The following is a 22,747-nucleotide window of genomic DNA, read 5'->3' as shown; positions in this document are numbered from 1 at the left end:
CGGCAGAGCTCAGGCTCTACGCACTTTCAACGCAAGCACAAAGTGACGGACGTTAAGAGAACAAGCTTCCGCCAGACGGCGTCTGTTCCTGCCGTAAGGCGCCACCTGAACGCCTCCGTTCGTGAAAGTTGAGATCGTTCTGGGAACGTCAAACGCTCGCCAGAGAAAAAAAAAAATAAGGCTTTTGCGAGGGCCCCTTAAGAACCTCAGTCAGTGCGAGAGCAGCTGCTGGCCAAGCTGTATTCACAGAAGTCACTTCAGGACAAGCGAGCTCATTTAAAGCCCTACTCTGCCGGCAGCCTTCTCTGGACACAGCATGAAGTGGATGCCCTCGACCGCACTGGGCTGCTTTGCCGCGTTTATGTTTCAGTCGACTCTGTTTTACGCAGTGCACGGGGCAGTGTTCCACATCAAGACGGAAGTGCGTGGAGGTAAGTGTTTGCAATACTACAGCAACCCATGTGCACGTGTGAAATAAAAGGTCGCGGTTTCCTCTGAAGGAGATGCATCGACTCTGATAGCAAATTAGTAGGCAGCTATACGAAGTAAAGATAGCTTTATTGGCCGTAATAACTCTTACAACTAAGGTGTCACGCGCGCACAGGCTTGATGAGTGCAGACATTCGCTGACAACATGCTTAAGGGAGGAAGAGCGGCAGCAGCAGCTAGCGAACTGGCCTTCGTGCTTCCTCTCGCTTCAACACGAACGAAGCGGCGAGAACACAGGGCACACGAAGCTACGAGCGCTCAACGTAGTGCCTGCGTGGGCGCGCTCAGCCGCGCCATAGGCTGCGTATATGGCGCGGCTGAGCGAGGCCACGCAGACCCTACGTTGAAAGCCACACGTGATACGCAGCCTATGGCGCGGCATGCGTAAGCTGTGACATCACGTCTTACTGCAAGGCAACATGCGAGCGAAGTGGCCGCAGTGCATCGGGATGTCGGTATCCGATCGGCGACAGCATTGTACGCCTTTGCGGCAGTCACTTCACACCCTAGAATAGAGAGCTTTAGCGAGTCCTGTATTCGGGCAAACGCAAGTGGACTGGGCATGTTACCGGATTAGTGGAGGCGCAAATGTGAGCGTCCTGCATGGTACAGCCACCTGGTGGTGCAGAGCTTAACCAGACAAACACAGAACTGATATAGCAGTAACCAGGTTCATTCTACTTCGCTTCTGGTATAAATTATCGCCAAGAGCGTAATTATGGACACATTTTTTCATGTTTAAAATGTTTTACACTTGGTTAGAGCAATGTTAGCTTTGTGTTTGGCGGGTTAAGCTCTGTGCCACCAGGTGACTGCGTCGTACAGGTGACACAGGCCACTCAGGCTTACGCTAAAGCCTCTTCATCGCAGCAATAGTATTATTAAGGGGCTTTAGTTTGCGTCTCCGTGCAGCCGTCAAAACGTCCAGCTCACCTGTCGTTACCGGAATGCAGGACACACTCGTCGCTAGCGGCGGTTGGAAAGGTCGCGGTGGCACCATGACAACCGGGAGTAGGCGACACGACGTCACATCATGACGCAGAGCAGGCACGTACCCAGGATTATTTTTCGGGGGGGGGCCCACCACCTCCATCATCATCATCATCATCATCATCATCATCATCAGCCTGTTCTTTGTCCACTGCAGGACGAAGGCCTCTCCCTGCGATCTCCAATTACCCCTGTCCTGCGCCAACCGATTCCAACTAGCGCCCGCGAATTTCCTAATTTCATCGCTCCACCTAGTGTTTTGTCGTCCTCGATTGCGTTTCCCTTCTCTTGGTACCCATTCTGTAACCCTAATGGTCCAACGGTTATCTAACCGGCGCATTACATGACCTGCCCAGCTACATTTTTTCCTCTTGATGTCAATTAGAATATCGTCTATACCCGTTCGCTCTCTGATCCAAACCGCTCTCTTTCTCTCTCAACGTTATGCCTAACAATCTTCGTTCCATTGCTCTTTGCGTGGTCCTTAACTTGCTCTGAAGTCTCTGCCCCAAGAAAAGCCTTCAAAGCCGCCCTTGGTCTTCCCGAATGCACTAGCACAGAGAGATTCGAGGGACTGGGCCTGCACAATACTTTTGACGAGTACGCAGTCGCGACGTTATATGCCCAGAAAGAAAGACTTTGTTCTTCAACTCAGGGCAGGGAAGTATTGGCGAGGTTAGGCTTTCCCCTGAGACCCCAGTATTGCGGAGAGGAAACGGCACAGATAGACCGCAATGTTCGATCGCACATCACGGTGGCCCAAATTCCCAAAAACATGCACCCCAAGTACCATCCCGGACGACGCAGAGCAAGGGCAAAGACCCTTCACAAACGTTTCGGCATGGGACCGGGGGTGTATTATACGGATGCCAGTCGAGCCAGCTCAGACACTTTCAGCATAGTCTCTACATGCAACAACAACATAACAACGGCATCCTTCAAAACCTCCTCGGCATGCGTGGCAGAGGCTGCAGCCATCGCCTTGGCCATTCAGGACGCCGAGCGCCAAACCAATTCGGCTGTCATATTATCCGACTCACAAGCGGCTTGCCGCCTGTTTTTACAAGGAACGGCACCCAAATCAATAATCAAAATTTTAGGCACTCAACTAGAGGGGCACCACACTATCGTCTGGTGTCCGGCACACGAGCGACTGGCAGGAAACGCTAGGGCAGACCGTATTGCTCGAGGTTTGAACGTCCGAGCAACGGCATGGCCTAGCGACATCCTTCCACCGAATTCTCGTGACATCCTCCTACAGGAAAGGCAGGAGCGGAGACGTTTTGGACATCCTCACTCCGATTTAAACAGCGAACAGGAGAGGGACTGGCGTCGTATTCAGACGAATACATACCCCAACCTGCACCACCTACACAGAATACACCCCACGAGGTTCACTGACGAGTGCCCGTGGTGCACAGACACACCCACACTAAAACACATCACATGGGAGTGCCCCAGGAGGCCTCCGTACATAGACAGTCCCATATTACACCAACATCCACTAATGAGGAATAGGCAGTGGGAGGCATGGCTTGCGGACGAGGGTCGGTAGAGCCAGTTGGCTCTTCTGGACCAAGCCCAGCGAGCCGCTCGTGCCAATGGGGCCCTGGAATAGGGGCTCCAACCATCGTGCCTTATTTTATTTACATTGAATAAAGTTCTACTCTCTCTCTCTCTCTCTCTCTCTCTCTCTCTGCCCCATATGTCAGCACTGGCAAAATGCACTGATTGCACACCTTACTTTTCAATAATAATGGTAAGCTTCCAGTCAGGAGCTGGCAATGTCTGCCGTATGCGATCCAACCTATTTCTATTCTGTGAATTTCCTTCTCATGATCAGGGTTCCCTGTGATTAATTGACCTAGGTAAACGTACTCCTTCACAGTCTCTAGTGGCCGACTGGCAATCCTGATCTCTTGTTCCTTTTCCCGGCTATTTATCATTATCTTAATCTTCTGCATATTAATATTCAACCCCACTCTTACACTTTCTTTGTTAAGGTCGCCAATCATTTGTTGTAACTCGTCTGCATTGTTGTTGAATAGAACAATGTCATCGGTAAACCGAAGGTTGCTGAGATATTTGCCGTCGATCTTCACTCCTAAGCCTTCCCAGTTTAATAGCTTGAATTCTAAGCACGCAGTGAATAGCTTTGGAGAAGTTGTGTCTCCCTGTCTGACCCCTTTCTCTATAGGTATCTCCCTGCTTTTCTTGTGTAGAATTAAGGTAGCTGTAGAACCTCTGTAGATATTCTTACGCGAAGGACGAGTCAGTAAGACGAGAAACTATTTACAGATTATATTTACAACAACGGTTGCAGCGCTGACCGGTTAGCTTCACAGCGCGAGCCCAGTTCGTTCTTCCTCCTCTTTTCTGGAGTGATGGCGCCTACGCGCCTCGTTCAAACAAACAAATACCACACGCATGTAGCAAATTTTCCAAGCTTTTTACGTAAGCGTTCTGTACTCCTTGATTACGTAGTGCCTCTACGATTGCTGGTATCTCTACTGAATCAAATGCCTTTTCGTAATCTATATAAGCCACATAGAGAGGCTTATTGTACTCTGCAGATTTCGCGATAACCTGATTGATGACATGGATGTGATCCATTGTAAAGTATCTCTTCCTGAAGCCAGCCTGTTCCCTTGGTTGACAAAATCCAGTGTTGCCCTTATTCTATTGGAGATTATTTTGGTAAATATTTTCTATAATACTGGGAGCAAGCTAATGGTCCCATAATTTTTCAATTCTTTAACGTCTCCTTTTTGTAGATTAATAGAATGTCTGCATTCTTCCAGTTTTCTGGGACCCTTGCAATCGATAGACACTTCGTATAAAGAGCCGCCAGTTTTCCAAGCATTATGTCTCCTCCATCTTTGATTAAATCGACTGTTATTCCACCTTCTCCTCCCGCTCTTCATCGTTTCATGTCTTGCAGGGCCTTTCTGACCACATCGCTAATTATAGGAGAGTTTCTGTATCCTGTTCATTACTGTGTCTAAGCGAGGTATCGTGACTCCACTGGGTACTGTATACCGGTCAGCTTAGAATTTTTACGCTGCTTTTACTATATCTTCGAGATTGCTTATGATATTACCGTATTTTCCGGTGTATAAGACGCACCCTTGTATAAGACGCACTCGCCATATATGAAGGCTCTCATTGAAAAAGTTGGTATATAAGACGCACCCGTGTATAAGACGCACCCCAATTTACCCATTTAGGCTAGTCAGGGTTAATTAAACACGCTTGATCGACCATCACCACTCAACCACTGAGCCACCGCGGCGGCCTGTGAGAAGTTCTTAAGCAACGCTAAGTGATCGCAAAAGGCAACACTCACGCCATACCCGCCCACGTTTTAGCAAAAAAGAAAGAAAAATACGACGAAAGAAGTCTCCCATATGTCCATAACAACATTTTATTTTTACTTAAAACCATCGAAGTCTTCATCTTCGGATGCGCTCTCAAAAAGCTCGCCCATTTCTGGAGGCAACGCGGCTGAAGCATTCTCTTCATACTCAGAACTGCTGGTCTGATTGTCGTCGTGCTCGGTTGGCGATGAAGCTAGCAGGCCAGCCTTCCGGAACCCTGCAGTTATGGTTGCCACTCTAACAGCACTCCAGGCCTCATGGACCCACTTCGCAACTTCGCTGTAAGAAGCGCGCCTCATGCGTCCAGTTGCGGTGTAGCTGTGCTCGCCTTCCGTCATCCACGCCTCCCAAATACGTCGCAAAATAGCTTTAAAGCTGCGGTTGACGGAAATATCCAAAGGCTGTAGAACCTTCGTCAAACCACCGGGTATTATTGTAGGGGTACAGTTCTTCGCCTTGATTTGCCTCAGTGTCAAGTCAGTAATGTGCGCCCGCATGCTATCCATAACCAGAAGGCCTTTCCGGGAGTGAAAAAATCCATCCGGGCGCTTCGAAAAGCACTTTTCGAGCCAAACTCCCATCATTTGCTCATCCATCCAGCCCTTCTGGTTAGTTGTGGCAATAACACCAGGCGGAAAGCTTTCTTTTGGCATCGTTTTCCTTTTAAAAATTATCATCGGCGGCAGCTTTGTTCCGTCAGCACAGCACGCAAGTACGACAGTGAAGTGAGACTTTTCGTGCCCAGTTGTTCGTACTGTGACAGTCTTATCATCTTTCTGAGCGACACTTTTTGACATAGGGATGTCAAATGTTAGAGGCACTTCGTCCATGTTTACGATGTGGCTGTCGATGATGTTATTCTTTTCGACTTCCTTCTTCACAAATTCATGGAACTTCTCCACTTTCTCTCCGAAATCGTCTGGTAGTTGTTGAGACATTGTCGTTCGCGCTCTTATTGACAAGGCTTTGCGCTGCATAAATCTATAGCACCATGACGGCCCACCAACAAAATCAGCGGCACCGATTTCACTCGCCAAAGTGCGTGCTTTCAAGCGCAACTGCACGGTTGACAGAGCCCTACCTTGAGCCCGTTGTTCAAGAGCCCACTTGAGGAGCCGGTCTTCAAGTTCAGGCCACCGCGCCTTCTTCCCGCGGTCAGCCTTCTTTCCGCTCTTCATCGCCTGCAGTTTGGCGGACGACTGTCGCCACGTGCGAATCATCTTCTCGGTGACGTCGAAATGGCGGCCCGCAGCCCGATTTCCGTTTTCGGTAGCATACTCGACCGCAGATAATTTGAACGTTGCGGTGTAGCTCTTGCGCAACTTCGGTGGCACACTGTAGTAAGACCAAGCACGACAGGTGTAGGTAGTGGAAAACACACGCCGAAGTCACCAACACAGACGTAATACGTACACGGTTGCGAAGTTGCAAAGAATGACTAAAAAAGAACGCCGGCTTGGCTTGTCTTGACAATGTCGAGAAGCGCGACTGTCGCCATCTTTGGGAATTTCACGTTACTTTTGCTTGCGCCTCCGAAACGACCGCGTGTTTGCGATTCTGGAAGTCGTCATCCCCGCCGTTTCATGATAAAGTTCACCTAAAAAAAGTTGCGCACGGTGGTCCCCGTATTGAAGTATTAACCGTGCTACTACCGCATCATTGGTAGTGATATTTTTTCGGTGAAAAAAGCTTGAGCATGAACCTGAGTAATTTCTGAACCCGCAAAAAAAAACGAAAAATTCGCATATAAGACGCACCCTTGTATAGGACGCACCAGCAAGATTTTTGGAAAAAAACCGCGTCTTATACACCGGAAAATACGGTATCCTTCTTATCTTTTAGTGCATACATCATGGTTTGTCCTATGCCAGGTTTCTTTTTTACTGATTTCAGGCTGCGTTCATTTTTTACGGCTTCTTCAGTCTTTCTCATGTTATAGTTTCGAATATCAGTTATTTTCGCCTTGTTGATCAGTTTTGACAGTTCCGCGAATTGCGTAACGCTGTGCGGCCGCCAGTCCCATACAACCGCTTAGAGCGCAGTACTCTGCGATTCTAGACGTACTGCGCTCACCGCGAAAGGTTAGAAAAACACCCACATAAGCACAGCAGAGAAGCGGCTACGTGAGGCGGTTCGACCGATAACTGTAGAAGCGTCATTCAAAACAAGCAATTGTTCTCCACTTCCGGCGGCGTTTTCTCTATTTCCTTTTTAAATAAAAAGATGTTGATCCATAAATATTCTCATAAACAACGGTTAACTTTTTTATTATTCGCTTTTGCTCGCAGTTTGGTTGTTGCCTTGGCTCTCTCCCTTAGTATATCGCTTAATTTCTCAACTCCTTACGATTTTTGTTTCCAGTTGCCAATTTTGCACGAAAAGTGCTATACAATTAGGGAAAAACAGACGAGGTAACGGGCGACAGTCATCTTGCTTATGGGTTTAAGGGTTATTGCAGGGTTTCATGATGGACGCTCTTTCACATTATTTTATTTCCCACCTTATCTAACCCATGTCACGTGTATATGGTTCCGGGCAGCGCTTCCGGCGCATCTGCCAGCGTCGCGGCGAGCCGTAACTCAAGGAAATAATGAAGCAAAGGGATAAGTTAAACGCAACTGGCGTTTTCTCCGGCCGCAACTCGTTCCATGAGAGTACAGACCAGCTGAGTAACAGCCGCATCCCTCTCCTGGTCCCAGGATCAGCCTAAACAAAGAAGGTTGAACTAACAAAAGCAACAGCTATGCGCGTGACGGTTGAATAGATGGTGACAACTGAACGCATCTCGAGTTAATCGCGCGGTGCGGAATCTATGAGAAAACCGTCCTTCACATTACAAGAGATGCTGATAACTACCGCCATCTAAAAGGAGTGAAAAAGGCAGCATAATGCTGACCGATGAACAGCTGCCAAGTCTCAACATTGATCTGGCGGCGCTTTAGGAATGTGTGAGGAGTGGTGGCGTGGGTGGGGAGAGGGGGGGGGGGTATGCCACTTGATTTCGGGGGGGGGGGGGCGGGCCCCCCCTTGGGTGCGTGCCTGACGCAGAGCTAGTGAAGGTGGAGCTTAGCCCCGATCACTCGGCGAACTAGATGTCGAGAAAAAACGGGGCTAGGGCGGAAAGTAACTTGTAATAGCCTGTAGCTCCCTTAATACGAGACGCTTCAGCTAAATCATGGCCCGAATATTTTACTGTAGATGTACCTTACGCGTCTACAAAATATGCCGAGACCTTTTCAGGGACTCTTTAAGATAGAAATCGCAATTGCATATACAACAAACACGGCTGCAGGTATATGCTACAAACGCTATAGTGTAAACTCGTATCCAAAGGACGAAGTCATCGTTATAAGAAGAGACAGGGTACGAAGGAACCATGAGCACAGATTTCAACTACACTTAGTCCAGTTGGATACCCTACACACGCTGTGAGAGAATGAGGTATCCAAAGATAAAGGGTGAGGAGGCAAGAGTTCAGATGCATTACGCGGCCTCTGTACAAGGCACAGTGCGTCCATCGTCAGGCATTTCAATCCACTACAACCAAGTATTACAGGAGCACTCATATGGCTTTCTGGGCTGATGAAAGTTGAGAGTAGGCTTCCAGGTCACCGAGAAAGAGGTAGGAATAAGAGTGAGCTCCCTTGGGGGAATGAAAGGGGAGGTGTTGGTCAGAAACAGCACGCTCATCTTGTTACTCTGCACTGGGGAAAAAAAGGTAAAGTGGCAACAAACGGCGTAGGTGAGAGCAATGATGGAGCACGCCCGTTGACCCACGAAGTCTGTGTACGCAGATGTTCAAGAGGCAACTGCACAAGACACTAGTGCCCCTTTTTGCATGATGCACAGCGGATGGCCATTCGACGCCACTACAGCGTTTAACAAGTAACACTTCAGTGAAGAATTTTGGATAAATTTGAACATCAGGGTCGATTAATCGGCACCACCAAACACATTCTTCGGTAGATCTTGCGCTTCGAACCCTTTGGAATGCGGCGACTGCGTCCATTACTTGTTCGAACCGGCGACCTCGTACTCATTGATCTTAATTGTCCAGTAGACTATGCTCCACATTCGACCTCCTTGGTTGCATAACGCCAGCTCTGGCTTACACAATGCCACACGGTTCCGATAACGTGAGCGACCACCTTCAGACGACTCGAAAAGGAAAACCCCCCTCAACTACGAACGGACGCGAGCAGGATATTGATGCCGTTACGCAAAGAAGTGGGGTCCCGTTTCACAACAACACAAACCCGCGCGCGAAGAGTACCACGGCACGTCACCGTCACGGAAGCAAAACATATACGCGAGAGCGGCAGTGCGCGACGTCACGGTGACCTCCACGCTCTCTCTTCGACTCAGACACCGGTGCCAAAAAAACAAGTCGCTCGGCCCGCGCTAATGGACACGTGCACCGCCACGCATATTTGGAGGCGGCGTGCCCGTAGCTGCTGGGGTACAGGAAAGGAATACGAAGCAACCCTATCCACACGTATACCCGCGTGGGCTGCGTCCTCTGCCGGGCACGCGTACTCGACGTGCTTCAGCATTCTGCGTCATCGCAGCCGGCGCACCCCCCGCGGTGGAGCGCCAGCCACTACGGCGCCAGCCTCGTCGGCGCAAACGTGAGGTCAGAGAACAAGAAGTAGCGGGCAGAAGACGTGTATAGCGACTCCTTGTATAGCGTGGACGAGTAAATCCCGTTTGCGTAACGTTGACTATGTAGCCTCAATGCGGATATTGCATAACGCTAGCGAAAGCGTTCAATGGCAACATTTTTCTTCCTTTCTTAAACCAGAGACAGGATCGCAGGAATGTGCAGGCTTGAAGTAATTAATTGGGCTAGAACAAGGAATGTCAATTAAGCCAGCGTTTCGACGAGGGCACTTGTCTTCGTCAGGGCAACAACTGTTGCTTGCTTCAGCGACATTTATTGTTCTGTCACAGTTACTCTCTTCTTTTTTCTTTGTCATTGTGAGGGTTGTAACCTAGAAGAACATATTCTTATTGGCACGGGAAAGAGGTGCTTTATGCACGCTGGGTTTCCATCGCACTGTCGGCCTTCACACACTGCAAACTTGCAGCCTGCGTGCACATACTTTCATGAGTTAACCTGAGGGTCTAAAAGCCGGAACTAATATGCGATTTCAAGCTATCATTCTGTTCATAAACCGGCAAGAAAAAAACGAATTGTGTGAGTGTGAGTGGTGTTAATGCGAAACGGGGATGTCGTTATGGCGACAAGGGTCGCTCACAAATCGTTTGGCTTCAAATGTCGATCGCTCTCGCCATCCTCAAGCAAAGGCACACACTCAAACAATACATTCTACACCTTTGTCAGAAAATTGGTTTCATATTTCTTCAAAGGTGGACCCAGATATATCCGATGCACACATTTGAGACGATTCATTCTTCGATGAATCTGAAGGCAAACCGATCATTTCTGCATCTCCTGTCTGAATTGCTCCACACACAATTGCAGAGAGGCGTAAGAATGCGATAGGTTGCCATTGACGATCAAAAGCACCAGCGCACTTGAGACAGCATCAGCCAACTCGTGCGACTCATATTTTATGTGTACATGTAAAAATTGTATTCTTCTTACAGCGAAGCTGGGGCGCTATAACGTAAAGCTATTCCAAACTTTTCTATTCCAATTCTGCAATCAGCCTTCCACGATTGGTCAAAAACTTTTTTGGACCATCCCCACTTCGCCTGTCTCTCACATGACGTAACGAAAACCGCGATAGCTCCCCATCTGATATGACGTGTACACATTGATTGTGCATGATTGGACTGAAGAAAAGAAAAATAGTTATTTCTGATTCCACCCCTTTTTGCCATTAGCCCTCGGCTATTGGTCAAAAGTATTCGGGCTGCACCCACTTCACCCGCCTCTCACGCGACGTCACAAAAGCACGAAAACTCATTGCGTCAAAGTGACGTGCACGCGTTAAAGATGCTTTAATATGCCGAACACAACTGAATTTTCTTCTGATAGCCGCAGGCTGCCCCGTTCCAGAAGGAATAAAAGATGGCTGCCGCCGATCGCTCAGGCACTGGCTACTCCCACCTGTCGGAGAGCATGGGTGTATTTGCGTATCATAAAGCTTCTTGCACGGCAGTGTAACGTTTTCGAGTACTTTCAGCACGTTTACGACCTCGTTCTGCCAACTCTTCTTTGCTGAGGATCCGTTTTAGCGTCATTCTTAAGCTTCCGTTGCATGGCGCCACGATTTTTCACCAGCCACCGCAAGCTAAGTAAGGGAAAGCGGACTAATCGCAGACGCCGGCACCAACCTCGTCATCCGCTTATCCATTTTCAGTGCAGTGGCTCCGCCACCCCATCTAATCCCCTTCCACTTGAGAGCGCTCCTTTGTTATCACTTGAGAGTGCTCCTTTGTTAAGACTTTGTTATCACATTACCTTCCCCTCCCCTCTTTCCCCAGCGTAGTGTAGCAAACCAGATCTTCCCCTCTGGTTAACCTCCCTGCCTTTCCCCTTTCCCCTGTCTCTCCCTCTCAAGCAAACAAAAGTCACCTCCTGTGAACGAGGAGAGCATTTGATTGGTCTGTTCAGACAACCCTGCGAGTGACCGCCCGATGCTTGCGTCGGCGGTTACGCAAATCTGACGTCAGGAGATTGGAATAAAAACACATTGGAATAGTTTTACGTTATAGGGCCCCTGTTGTTCACTTGCCTCCAACATGGCGTACAGCGCATCTGCTTACAGACCGCACTAAGCCGACAGGACTCTAGAGCAATTTCCGAAACAAAAATTCTTGGACGCTGGCCACATCCGTCACTCCACATCCGGTTATCGATTTACAGTGCACTGGCTCTGCCCCATCGAATCCTTCTCCACTTGAGCATGCTGCTCGCATCTTGTCAGCCAATAATATAATATAATCCGCTCAGTCTAGGCCATGTTATTCGTCTTTAAAGCAGACGAAAGTGACGTCCTATAAACGAGGAGAGCGTTTTATTGGTCTGTTCAGGCAACCCTGTGGGTCACCGCCCGCCGCTTGCGTCGGCGGTTACGCACATGTGACGTCAGGAGATTGGAATAAAAACATATTCGACTAGTTTTACGTTATAGGGCCCCTGTACACTTCTACCCCCCAATGCATCTGTCGTTCCCGTGGGCAAGAATGGGGGCCGATCCCTGAGATAGTGCAATTCCGGGACGACCCGTGGCCGAGGTGAAGCAGGCTTAATAATAATAATAATAATAATAAGAAGAAGAAGAAGAAGAAGAAGAAGAAGAAGAAGAATAAATCAAACAAGATGCATTGTTTTAAGCCGATGGGAATACTGGAATCATTTGTGAACAGCACATGGCTTCATGAGCAGGAGGCATTACAATATATGCAAAGGACAAAATGTATGTACAACCATACACCCTTGACTGGCAAGAGAAAAATGACATTGACTGCGGGGTTGTCTGTGCCATACAGACGAAAAATGGCATTGTGATATGCACTGTGTACATATCTCCAGGCACGCCCAAGTGTGATATCGGGAAGTTCATGACTGCGCACTCTGCATGGGTTAGCCGTGTTGTGTGCGCGCGAAACCAAGCACGCGTGTTATCGCGTGCTGTCTGCGCATGCTCTCTGCCCGGCTATCTCTTATCGGGTAGCCCGTGCTGGTTTTAAAAGACCGCTCGCACGGGCCCACCGCGCGCAGTATGTAACCTGTTGGCTGCCTGTCAAGTAACAGGAATAAACGTTCTTTCGACGCTACGTCTACGCCGCCCAGTTCTTGGATGCCAGACATGACATATTGGCGACGAGGATGGGATGACCGCCGTACGGAATTCGCAGTGTGAAGAACCTGGCCTCTGTGTAAAAGCTTCCCGCCACGAAGATTTCCCTGCGGTGAAATTCCTGAAACTGGCATCACGGCAGCCGAAACTTCCAAGTGAGTCATGAGTCACATCGGCCACATTGAACCTTTCGATGAGACCACGAGTGACTGGCGCTCGTACGAGGAAAGGTTGAAAGCCTATCTTTTGGTCAACGATGTTCCAGTAGCAAAGAAGGTTCCTGCGTTCCTGAGTCTCATCGGCGCGAAGACCTACGCGCTGCTCAAGTCGCTGACGGCACCGGACGCACCGTCGTCACGAGAGTTTGACAGTCTCCTGAAACTCCTGAGCAATCACCTGGCACCGCAGTCGTCTGTCATCGCAGAGCGTGCTAAATTTTACAAGCGGTCACAGCGAAGCGGTGAGTCCATTACCGAATTTGTCGCGGAACTTCGAAGGCTGGTGCAGAGTTGCGAATTTGGAAGTTTCTTGGATGAAGCGCTCCGGGACTGTTTCGTTTGCGGCCTGCTCCGCGAGGACATTCAGCGTGTGTTGTTCACGGAAGACAAAAAGCTAACCTTCCAAAAGGCCGTAGATAGAGCTCTTGCCATGGAAACTGCAACGATTAGCGCGGCGTTCACGCATAACAGCGCATCCCCGGCGTACGAAGTGAATAAGGTTCGAGGCGAAAAGCAGTCTGTGATGTCGGCAAGCTGCTTCCGTTGCGGGTCACCCAATCACTCTAGCGAAGCATGCCCTCATATCGGCGATACATGTTACAATTGTAACCGAAAAGGGCATATTCAACGCGCCTGCAGGAAAGGAAAGAAAGCTAGGGAGGCAAAGCTCCGGAAACGTGTGAAGATGCTCACGTCCGTCCGAAACGAGTCATCTGTCTCACTTAAATCATTCAACGCAGACCCATTTACTGTACCCGTGAACGTTGACGGTGTCCTACTGACGATGGAGCTTGACACCGGCGCAGCCGTATCCGTCATATCATGGCGCGAATTCCAGAGGTTGTTTCCACGTAAGCGACTTCAGCCAGCATCGTTAAAGCTGCGCACGTATACTGGGGCCATAGTAAAACCGAAGGGTCTGGCGAAAGTCGTCGTGCGCCACAACGACCAGTGCGTGGAGCTTCCCCTGTACGTCGTGGACTCTACAGGACCGGCACTCCTCGGCAGAGAATGGTTGCAAGATATTCGTTTGGATTGGAAGAACCTAGTTTTTTTTAATCACCTTGGTCTCTCTCGAGAAATATCAAAGCACTGGCAAGAAAAGCTGGAAGCCATGCTAGAAAGCCATTCCGAACTTTTCAAGGATGAGCTAGGTACCATCACGGAAGAGCAGGCCGAGCTTGTCCTTCGCGAAGGGTCACAGCCGAAGTTTGTAAAGGCAAGAAGCGTTCCCTTTGCTCTGCAACGTGCAGTAGAAGCGGAACTTGTGAAAATGGAGAAGCTTGGCATCATAACGCCTGTTGCTACAAGCGAATACGCAACGCCCTTGGTACCGGTAGTGAAGAGGGATGGAAGCCTCCGACTGTGCGGCGATTATAAAACCACCGTCAATCCCTGTCTAGAAGTAGACCGCTACCCGCTACCTCGGATAGATGACCTTCCCGCAGCGCTTGCAGGAGGGGAGGAATTTTCGAAGATTGACCTGAGTAGGGCCTACCAGCAGGTAGTTATGGCGGAAGGCTCCCGGAAACTACTGACGATAAACACGCATAAGGGCTTGTATACTATGAACCGTCTGGCTTTCGGCATTTCGTCCGCCCGAAGCATATTTCAAAGAATTATGGACAACATGCTGAAAGGGTTGGAAGGAGTCAGTTGCTACCTTGACGACATCCTGGTCACAGGCAAGACCAAGCGAGAGCACTTCCGTAACTTGGAAGCCGTCTTGTCAAGATTGCAGGAACGCGGTGTGCGCATCCGGCGCGATAAGTGCTCGTTCTTTCAACGAGAGCTCCGTTATCTGGGCCACGTCATCAACGCCGAGGGTGTTTGCGCATCGCCTGAAAAGGTACTGGCACTACTAAATGCGCCTGCTCCAAAAGACAAGCAGCAACTGCAGTCATTCCTTGGGATGGTCAATTATTACGGCAAGTTTGTTCAGCGTCTCTCGACTTTGGCACAGCCGTTGTACAGGCTGCTAAAGCAAACAACGGAGTGGACGTGGGATGCGTCATGCCAGCTTGCTTTCACGGAGATAAAAGCAGCTATGGCTTCCCCTCCAGTTCTTGCCCATTATGATCCGAAGCGACCGCTTCAACTTGCCTGCGACGCATCTCAGTACGGTATAGGCGCAGTTCTTTCGCAGAAAATGATAAATGGATCAGTTCGACCGGTTGCCTACGCATCCCGCACCTTGTCAAGTGCCGAAAAGAACTACAGTCAGATCGAGAAAGAAGCCCTTGCCCTCGTATTCGGCGTAAAGAAGTTTCACTTCTACGTCTATGGTAGGTTCTTCACGCTTGTGACTGACCATAAACCACTGCAAACAATTCTCGGCCCGAAAACAGGCATTCCCGCGATGGCAGCTGCCCGCATGCAGCGTTGGGCGCTGACGCTGTCAGCCTACAACTATGCTCTTGAATTCAAGAAATCTTCCGATAATGCGGAAGCAGACTGTTTATCGCGCTTGCCGCTCGACAGCAGCGAAAAGCAATCAGAAGAAGAAAGCGAAATTTTTTATTCGCTTCGTTTGGAAACGCTGCCTGTCACAGGCCAAGACATCGCTCGTGAAACGAGGCGTGATCCATTACTAAGCAAGGTACTGAACTTCACAAGTGCTGGCTGGCCGTCGCATGTCGCTGAGAAGGAGTTGAAACATTTCTTCGACAAGCGTTTGGAGCTCACAGTTCATCAAGGGTGTTTAATGTACGGCATGAGAGTAGTTGTGCCTTCAAAACACCGAGCCTTCTTGCTTGAGGAACTTCATCAGGGTCATCCCGGTATCGTAAGATGCAAAGAACTCGCGAGGAGCTACGTCTGGTGGCCTGGTATCGACGCGGACCTAGAGCAACACGTGAAGAAATGTGCAGAGTGTCAACAGCAACGGAACGAACCAGCACCGGCTCCGCTTCATCCATGGTCATGGCCGACTTCGCCGTGGCAAAGAGTTCACTTGGATTTTGCTGCACCCATGAAAGACAAAATGTTCCTTGTTGCTGTGGACGCACACTCAAAATGGCCGGAAGTTTATGTCATGCAGAGGACTACGGCGTACCACACAATTCAGTGTCTCCAAGACCTGTTCTCGCGTTTTGGCGTACCCGAGACCATCGTGACCGACAACGGACCACAGTTCGTTTCCGAAGAATTCAAGAGCTTCGTCAAAGGCTTCGGTGGTCGTCATATCGTGAGTGCAGCGTACCATCCAAGCACGAATGGCCTTGCGGAGAGATTTGTACAGACAATGAAATCTGCGTTGCGGAAAGGACGACCCCAAGACTCCTTGCAGGCAACCTTACAGACGTTCCTGGTGACGTACCGCAACACGCCGCATGCGACTACAAGAGAAACTCCAGCAAACCTTTTCATAGGTAGACGACTGCGCACGAGACTCGACGCAGTCAAGCCTTCTGTCGGGGGAAGAGTGGCTCAGCAACAGCTCTCCGATATGGTGCGACGCAAGGCACGTGAGCGACTTTTCAACATCAATGATGAGGTCCTCGTGAGGAATTACAGAGGTCCTGAGAAATGGGTCCCTGGCACTATCATTCAGCAGTCTGGCCCCGTTTCATACAAGGTTCGCGTTAGAACGAATCATGGGGTGCTCATTTGGCGTCGTCATCAAGACCAGCTACTGCTCAGCATCGACAGCTCAAAGCAGAGCATCACGGAAGATTTTATTCCAGACTTCAGGGATCCTGAGAGCGCCAACGAGCCATTTCCAGCTGCGGCCCCTGCGACAACGACCGACCCTCCAGGGGAGCGACGCTATCCACAGAGGGACCGGCGACCTCCTGACAGATATCAGCCATAGCATTAGTTGCATTGTATAATGTGGCAAAAGGACTTTGTGCTCATTAGGAGGAAGGAGATGTTGTGTGCGCGCGAAACCAAGCACGCGTGTTATCGCGTGCTGTCTGCGCATGCTCTCTGCCCGGCTATCTCTTATCGGGTAGCCCGTGCTGGTTTTAAAAGACCGCTCGCACGGGCCCACCGCGCGCAGTATGTAACCTGTTGGCTGCCTGTCAAGTAACAGGAATAAACGTTCTTTCGACGCTACGTCTACGCCGCCCAGTTCTTGGATGCCAGACATGACAAGCCGTGATGACACTAACCCTGTGATCATCGTTGGAGTCTTCAATGTGGACATTTAAAAACCATACAAGAAATGGTGCACTCAGTTTATGCTAGAAGAGTTTGGTTTGAAGTGCCATGCCAATTGAAGTCACTCAGCTATACTCAACAACGGTCGTGTTTAGATTTAACTTTGGCCAAGATTCTAAGTTTGTAACTGAACCAATCAGTGTATATCCCAGTAATCGCAAAGCTATCGTCACTGCCATTACCAAATGATGAAACTAAATGTATGTCTTCTTGTCTAACCCTGAGTGATGTGCTGCAGCTTCGCAGGTAATCCACCGTCATATAGTGAAATGGCTCCTCAATTTTTTTTTTCAATGCGTTTTCTTATAATATCGGCTCACTGCCAAATATTCCAAGCCATGTAGTTCTTGAAAGCGTTCGAAGTATGCAAATAGAAAAATCACTCTCATACTCTCATACAATCAATCATGAACAAACTAAAGCGCTCCACGAAGCCTAATGAGTGAGAAAACATGATAAAGCAAGTTGCGGAGTTGTACTGTGCGTTGAATGACAGGCCCATACACGTCCTTGAAAAACAGTACCAAGAGTACATTAATTATAGTCCACGTTACTTTCGTGATTACGCCACTTCATTGAACATATTTGTATTTAACGAGTGAATCACTACTACCTATTTTTATATGCACACCTTCACTAGAATATATTGAGGGGAATACGGCTTGCTAGACACAAATCTGATGAAAAGAAACACTCAGCACAGTCATCGTTATCAACTTCAAGGACACTTCCAATAAGAAATAGCATTGACGCGTGTCTTAGCATTTGGTGCGCCATTTAAGCATAGAAGCAAAGGTGCACTATACAGTTCATGCCACAGGAAGGGAACTCTCCAGAGGTGCATGTGCAATGATTAAAAATTGGCGTTACGTAGATGCTGGTTATGGGATAAAATTGATGAGGTATACCGCTGCATCCGTTTACTTTCCACGATCTCTGAAGCCCGCTGACGAAATGTTCAGTGTGCATTCCAATAACTCTGTAAGTATTCCGTACAATTCTTATGGGAATATTATGGAATTTATACGGCATGCATGTAGATTCCCTAAGAAAAATACGGAAGCATACGTATTTATTGGAATGGCATACGGAACGTTTCAATAGGCGGGTACAGTTTTGAGCAAAAGTAATGAACCCCTGCGATTGCGTGTCGAAAAGCATGCCAGGCCCACTTGTCCATTTCGGCGGTTGCTGTAGTTCTGAATGATTGACTGGGCTGAGGTAGGCGTCATAAGAGTACAGGCGCCCCCAGCCAATCAGCACTTCAGCAGCAGACGAAATGGACGTGTCCACTAGGTGTACACTTACAGAATAGCACCCCAAAAAGCAGTTGCACACGTTTTTTACCGGGTAACGACTCGCTCATCGTAAACTTGTGGCGCTCCGACACAGCAGACGCGTACGTCCGACAGAAACCGGAGTCTGTCGCCCACACTACACGCCGGACCCAGCTCTCCCTGCTTTAAGTGCCTCTCAAAGTATACTTGTTCGCCCCCGTAAACGATGGCGTCCCGTCCCGGTGCTGTTTCATCGCTGCGTATCGACGTCACCTGGAACGACGCTTCGCCGCGGATGGAAGACGTTCCTTCTCCGCTCGATGTTTCTTGCGGGCATCTACCTCTTCCGCACTGAGTACACTCATTGGTCCCTTTTTATTGCGTTGAAGCTCGCGTCTGCGCTCGACGTATGAGGGCTGCTGGTTGGTCCGGGTCTCTCCGGCTTGCACTAGCTCCAGGACTGGCCTATCGTGCAAGACAGCAGTCGGCAGCCGCAAAATGGGGTGAAGAGGCAACGAAAGCTACGCGTTAATAAATCAGCCAAAAATGTCAATATATAAATATACGTTGTCGTAATCGCCTACGTTAGCACTTTACTGTTCCTACGAAACGAAAATGAAAGCAAACATTCTACGTCACGCGACACAGTCATGTTTTTTTTTTCATAAGTTCTACTTAAACAGAGAGGCACCAGCGCACTGCGCGTGTTAGTGACACGGTATCCAAATATCGTAGATGCACGTAGATTAGGCTAAAAACACTGCAACTTTTTTTGCTCCTTTTTTGGTGCGAAGAGTGTTCCCACAGAGCGACGCGAACGAAGTAAAACGCAACCGCTTCGGCCGGCCGGCACAGACGCGCACAGCAGTCCTCCTCGCCCGGCAGGGGAATACCCAAGTGCGCTGCGCCAGACAATCCGGTTTTTCGCTCACCGCGGTCCACGCGTGCACGCACGCACACTCGAGAGTCGGCTGAGACGTTTGTATAAAAGAGCTTCCAGTCCCACGGCGGCGCCTCACTCAAAAAAGAGACGGTCGCCGAGTAAAGCCTCCCAGCGCGGTTCGTTCTTGAAGTGTACGCAAACGCACAGCTGGCACCAGCATGCGGTTCGGCCAGAGGCAAGGATTCGGGACGGTGCTCCTCCTCCTGTGCGTTTTCACATCTCTCGCCAAGGCGGCCGTGTTTGTTCAGCCCGTTGACGTGAAAAACAGTGAGTGCATTCCGTGCGATTACTGCTCTTTCGTAATGAGAGTTGTTGCAGAAGGACGAGAGCAATGGAACGAGGCTTCAGTAACTCCATTCTTCAAAAGCGAGCGCTCTACCAAGTCACCCACCAACCTTACCTCTCAACTAATGAGGTGTCAGCGCGTGTCAAAATACGTAATCTCGATAAGAAGCACAAGTTGAACTACCAAGTTAAACTACTCATTGTTTCAAAAAATGTCTCAAACACCCACCCAACGATTTCATAACGTCACGCCTAGAGTGTCTGCGTACAAAATAGATGCTTTGAGACGAAAGACAAAACTGCATTTTCAAATTAAACACATTTCAAATTAATGCAAAAACATTGCTTCATCTCAGGGAAACCAACACAGGTGTATGGTGATTATTTTTTCTTTTCTTTAAGTTCCTTTTTTATTATTTTTATTATCTTTTACGCACTGAAGGGCAACTGCTGTTGCTAAAAATATTGAGTTGATTTATTTTATTTTATTCGCAAGCTCCTTAGTAAAGACGTCGGATTGGTTGAAGCATTTATCGCATGTTAAGTTACCTCAAATGCTTTGTGGCCATTGCGAAGGCTCTCGCGAGTGTAATTTGCTGCCATTGCATCTGCTGTTAGCCAATTTGGAGATGATAGCAAATATCGTCTCCGTCGCGGATGAATCCGGGACATGGGTTCCTATTTACTTGAGAGGCCCGCATTCCAGTCGGTGGTGCTTAACCCAAAAAAAAAGACGTTCGCTCAGGTGGGCTTGATATCTCTCGGAATATCGTTAATGGTGTGCTGAGCCATTCGGTTGTGTTTCAGTGGGTGTTCTTCCTATTTGCCGTTTGCATTCAGCCTCCACGTTGAACACTCGCGAGTCCTGCTCTTGTTAGAAGATACACTGGCACGCCCGACCTGCAGCTGTGCGCCATGATTCAGACTGCACTTGCGGCACTTCCAGATGCCGGCATTTCGCAAGGCTAAATCCTCCTGCGAAAACCCAGTGCCATCCCACTCTACACCCACCCTGCCGGAATTCGCTTACTCACACGTTCCCCCCTCCCCCTTGTTCTAAAAACGCACTTACGTCGATAAACACACGCAAGGGCGCACGCACGCACATTTACAATTCTCGTCATGCGCTTGAGTTGGATTTGGCGCGAAAGAATAACGCGTTTGAATGCATCAAGGTTATTTTGATTATTATTTTTAGTTCTTCAAGCGACACACCAAATAATAAGGCTTGAAGGCACTAAGGCTAACGTGGCACATCGCAGTAACACCATTACAAAGGTAGAATGTAGGCACAAAAAAGAAGAAAACCAAAAAAAACTATATTTGTCATACAAAAGTTGGTGGATCAATGTCGTAAGAGCGAGTTAGAAACACTGCTAGAAACAAAGACCTTGAGTTTCACTACAGCATACACCGGGAGCAAGCAATGTGTTACGATGAAGACAAATGATGAAAGAAGGGCTTGCACCGTTAGCTTCGATATTTTGCCAAGACGCAACTCGAAAGGACCCTTCATTTAATGTGGTTACAAGAGCACCTGCAAGTCTTTAGATATTTCCCTCAAACATTTCTTCTATTTTATTTTTCAAAATATTTTTTTCGCGGGATTTAAGCTCATTTTATACCAAATCAGTCTAGATCCTCCATTCGTCTTATACCGAGCCTTTACACAATTTGGGCCCAAAATTATAGTGCTGCCACAACATGCCCTATCATTCTAATGCGTCCCATAGAATGAAAATGCTTTGTGCAGATTACACTCTATTTCAGTAGTTTTTCACGCATTGTGTCGCCAGACAAAGCGCAAGGAGCTCTAGTGAATTCAGCTCGATGCGCTCGTCGGATCCAGCAGGGAATATTCTTTCGCTTGTTTTATTAATAAGTACAAGTTCCTTTACACCTTGCTTTGCCTTTGAAATCACCCACCTGTTCGCGCAGCCCTTTTTCTTTCGCCTGCTGTTCTTTTTTTCTCCCTTTTATAGTTTCATTCATTATGCTCGGGGAGCGTCGCATGTGCGTTTCTCGCATTCTTCCATACCCTCTCACCCCTCCCCTTGTATTCTCGGCGTTTGAAGGAGTGAAAGTCATCGTCAGAATAATAAGTAAACTGCAAGTTTTCCGCAAACACAACCTGAGAATGCATGACGGGGTGTTGAGAAAGTTTTCGTTCGCGACATAATTGGCTTCATACCCTAGACGAAAGGAAGCGTCGCATGCAAATTGTTCCCGTGAAAACCAGAAATGTAATCGCCAAATCTCTCTGCTTTTGCCGGCTGAGTCTCGAATCCTCAGACAGGCGGCTGAGCCTGTGCGGGACAAAGAAGAGACGAAGAAAAAACCATGGAACGTGTACGTGCCTTGGAAACCTGAAAAAGACCCTCCAACTACGTAGTAATGTAATTTGCGACTTGGAGACGAGAGGAACTCCCTTGAAGAAGGTTGCGGTTAAAAAAAAATAGAAGAAGAAGAAGGAGCGAGCACGTTTTATGCCGGTCGTACAACGTCATATACTCATGTGACGAACGAGAACTCCTCACGCGAAATATATATTGTGACGTAGATAAAGAGTAGGGTGAAATTTTGTTTACAATGTACATATATATGCAGAGAAGTCACAGCCAAGATAGCAGAATAACCACAACCACGAACGAGCTCTTTCGTTCGTCCTTTTCGTCGTCCTACTGAGCGCGTTCTTCAGAATGCGGGAATGGCCTGTAACAATATTTTACGTAAAGATGTACTGCGCATATACCACGAGCGGTGCGGTAAGATGTTTTCTTGGAATGCATTCGCACGAACAATCTTGCACCAAGATGTAATTTTTAGAGAAACCCACAGGATCAGAATGTTTATAACATTGGCGCTGTTTCCCAACATCATTATAGCGGTAGAGTCGAACAGGAAAAACTGGAGCGCAGTTCAGCCTCCAGTGCATGTCTATGAAAGACCTCAGCTATATATATATATATATATATATATGTATGTATGTATGTATGTATGTATGTATGTATATATATATAGCTGGAGGTTATATAGGCGCGGCGGAGTCCCTGCGCACCGCACTTAATCGCGTCACATCTCGCTTCAGGGGAGTAGAAGGAGCGCCATACTCATATTTTTTTTATTGCAATAGTAATTATAAGGACACTCCAGGCGCATTTCTGCCGTTGCCGTCGCCGTGAGGTTCTGTATGAGTGAAAGCGTTTGAGGGGGAGCTAGAGAACGCGGTTGA

General features: G+C 48.5%; 1 protein-coding gene across 2 annotated transcripts in view; it reads left to right on the top strand.

Moving 5' to 3' along the window:
* The first annotated feature begins 206 nt into the window (after positions 1 to 206).
* Positions 207 to 22,747, top strand: part of LOC126537161 (uncharacterized) — a 37,353-nt gene continuing 14,812 nt past the window's right edge. Inside the window, exon 1 of one of the 2 annotated variants that reach the window (XM_055073755.2) lies at positions 207 to 431. In XM_055073755.2, the coding sequence (XP_054929730.1) occupies positions 317 to 431 (115 nt within the window). In that variant the 5' untranslated portion in view covers positions 207 to 316. Of the gene's footprint in view, positions 432 to 19,286; positions 19,498 to 22,747 lie in introns of those variants that run through there. The other variant, XM_050184330.3, reaches the window with a different exon arrangement.

Source organism: Dermacentor andersoni, chromosome 4 (assembly GCF_023375885.2).
Source record: "Dermacentor andersoni chromosome 4, qqDerAnde1_hic_scaffold, whole genome shotgun sequence".
NCBI classification, from domain to species: Eukaryota; Metazoa; Arthropoda; class Arachnida; order Ixodida; family Ixodidae; genus Dermacentor; species Dermacentor andersoni.
This window is presented reverse-complemented; position numbering and strand designations above follow the sequence as displayed.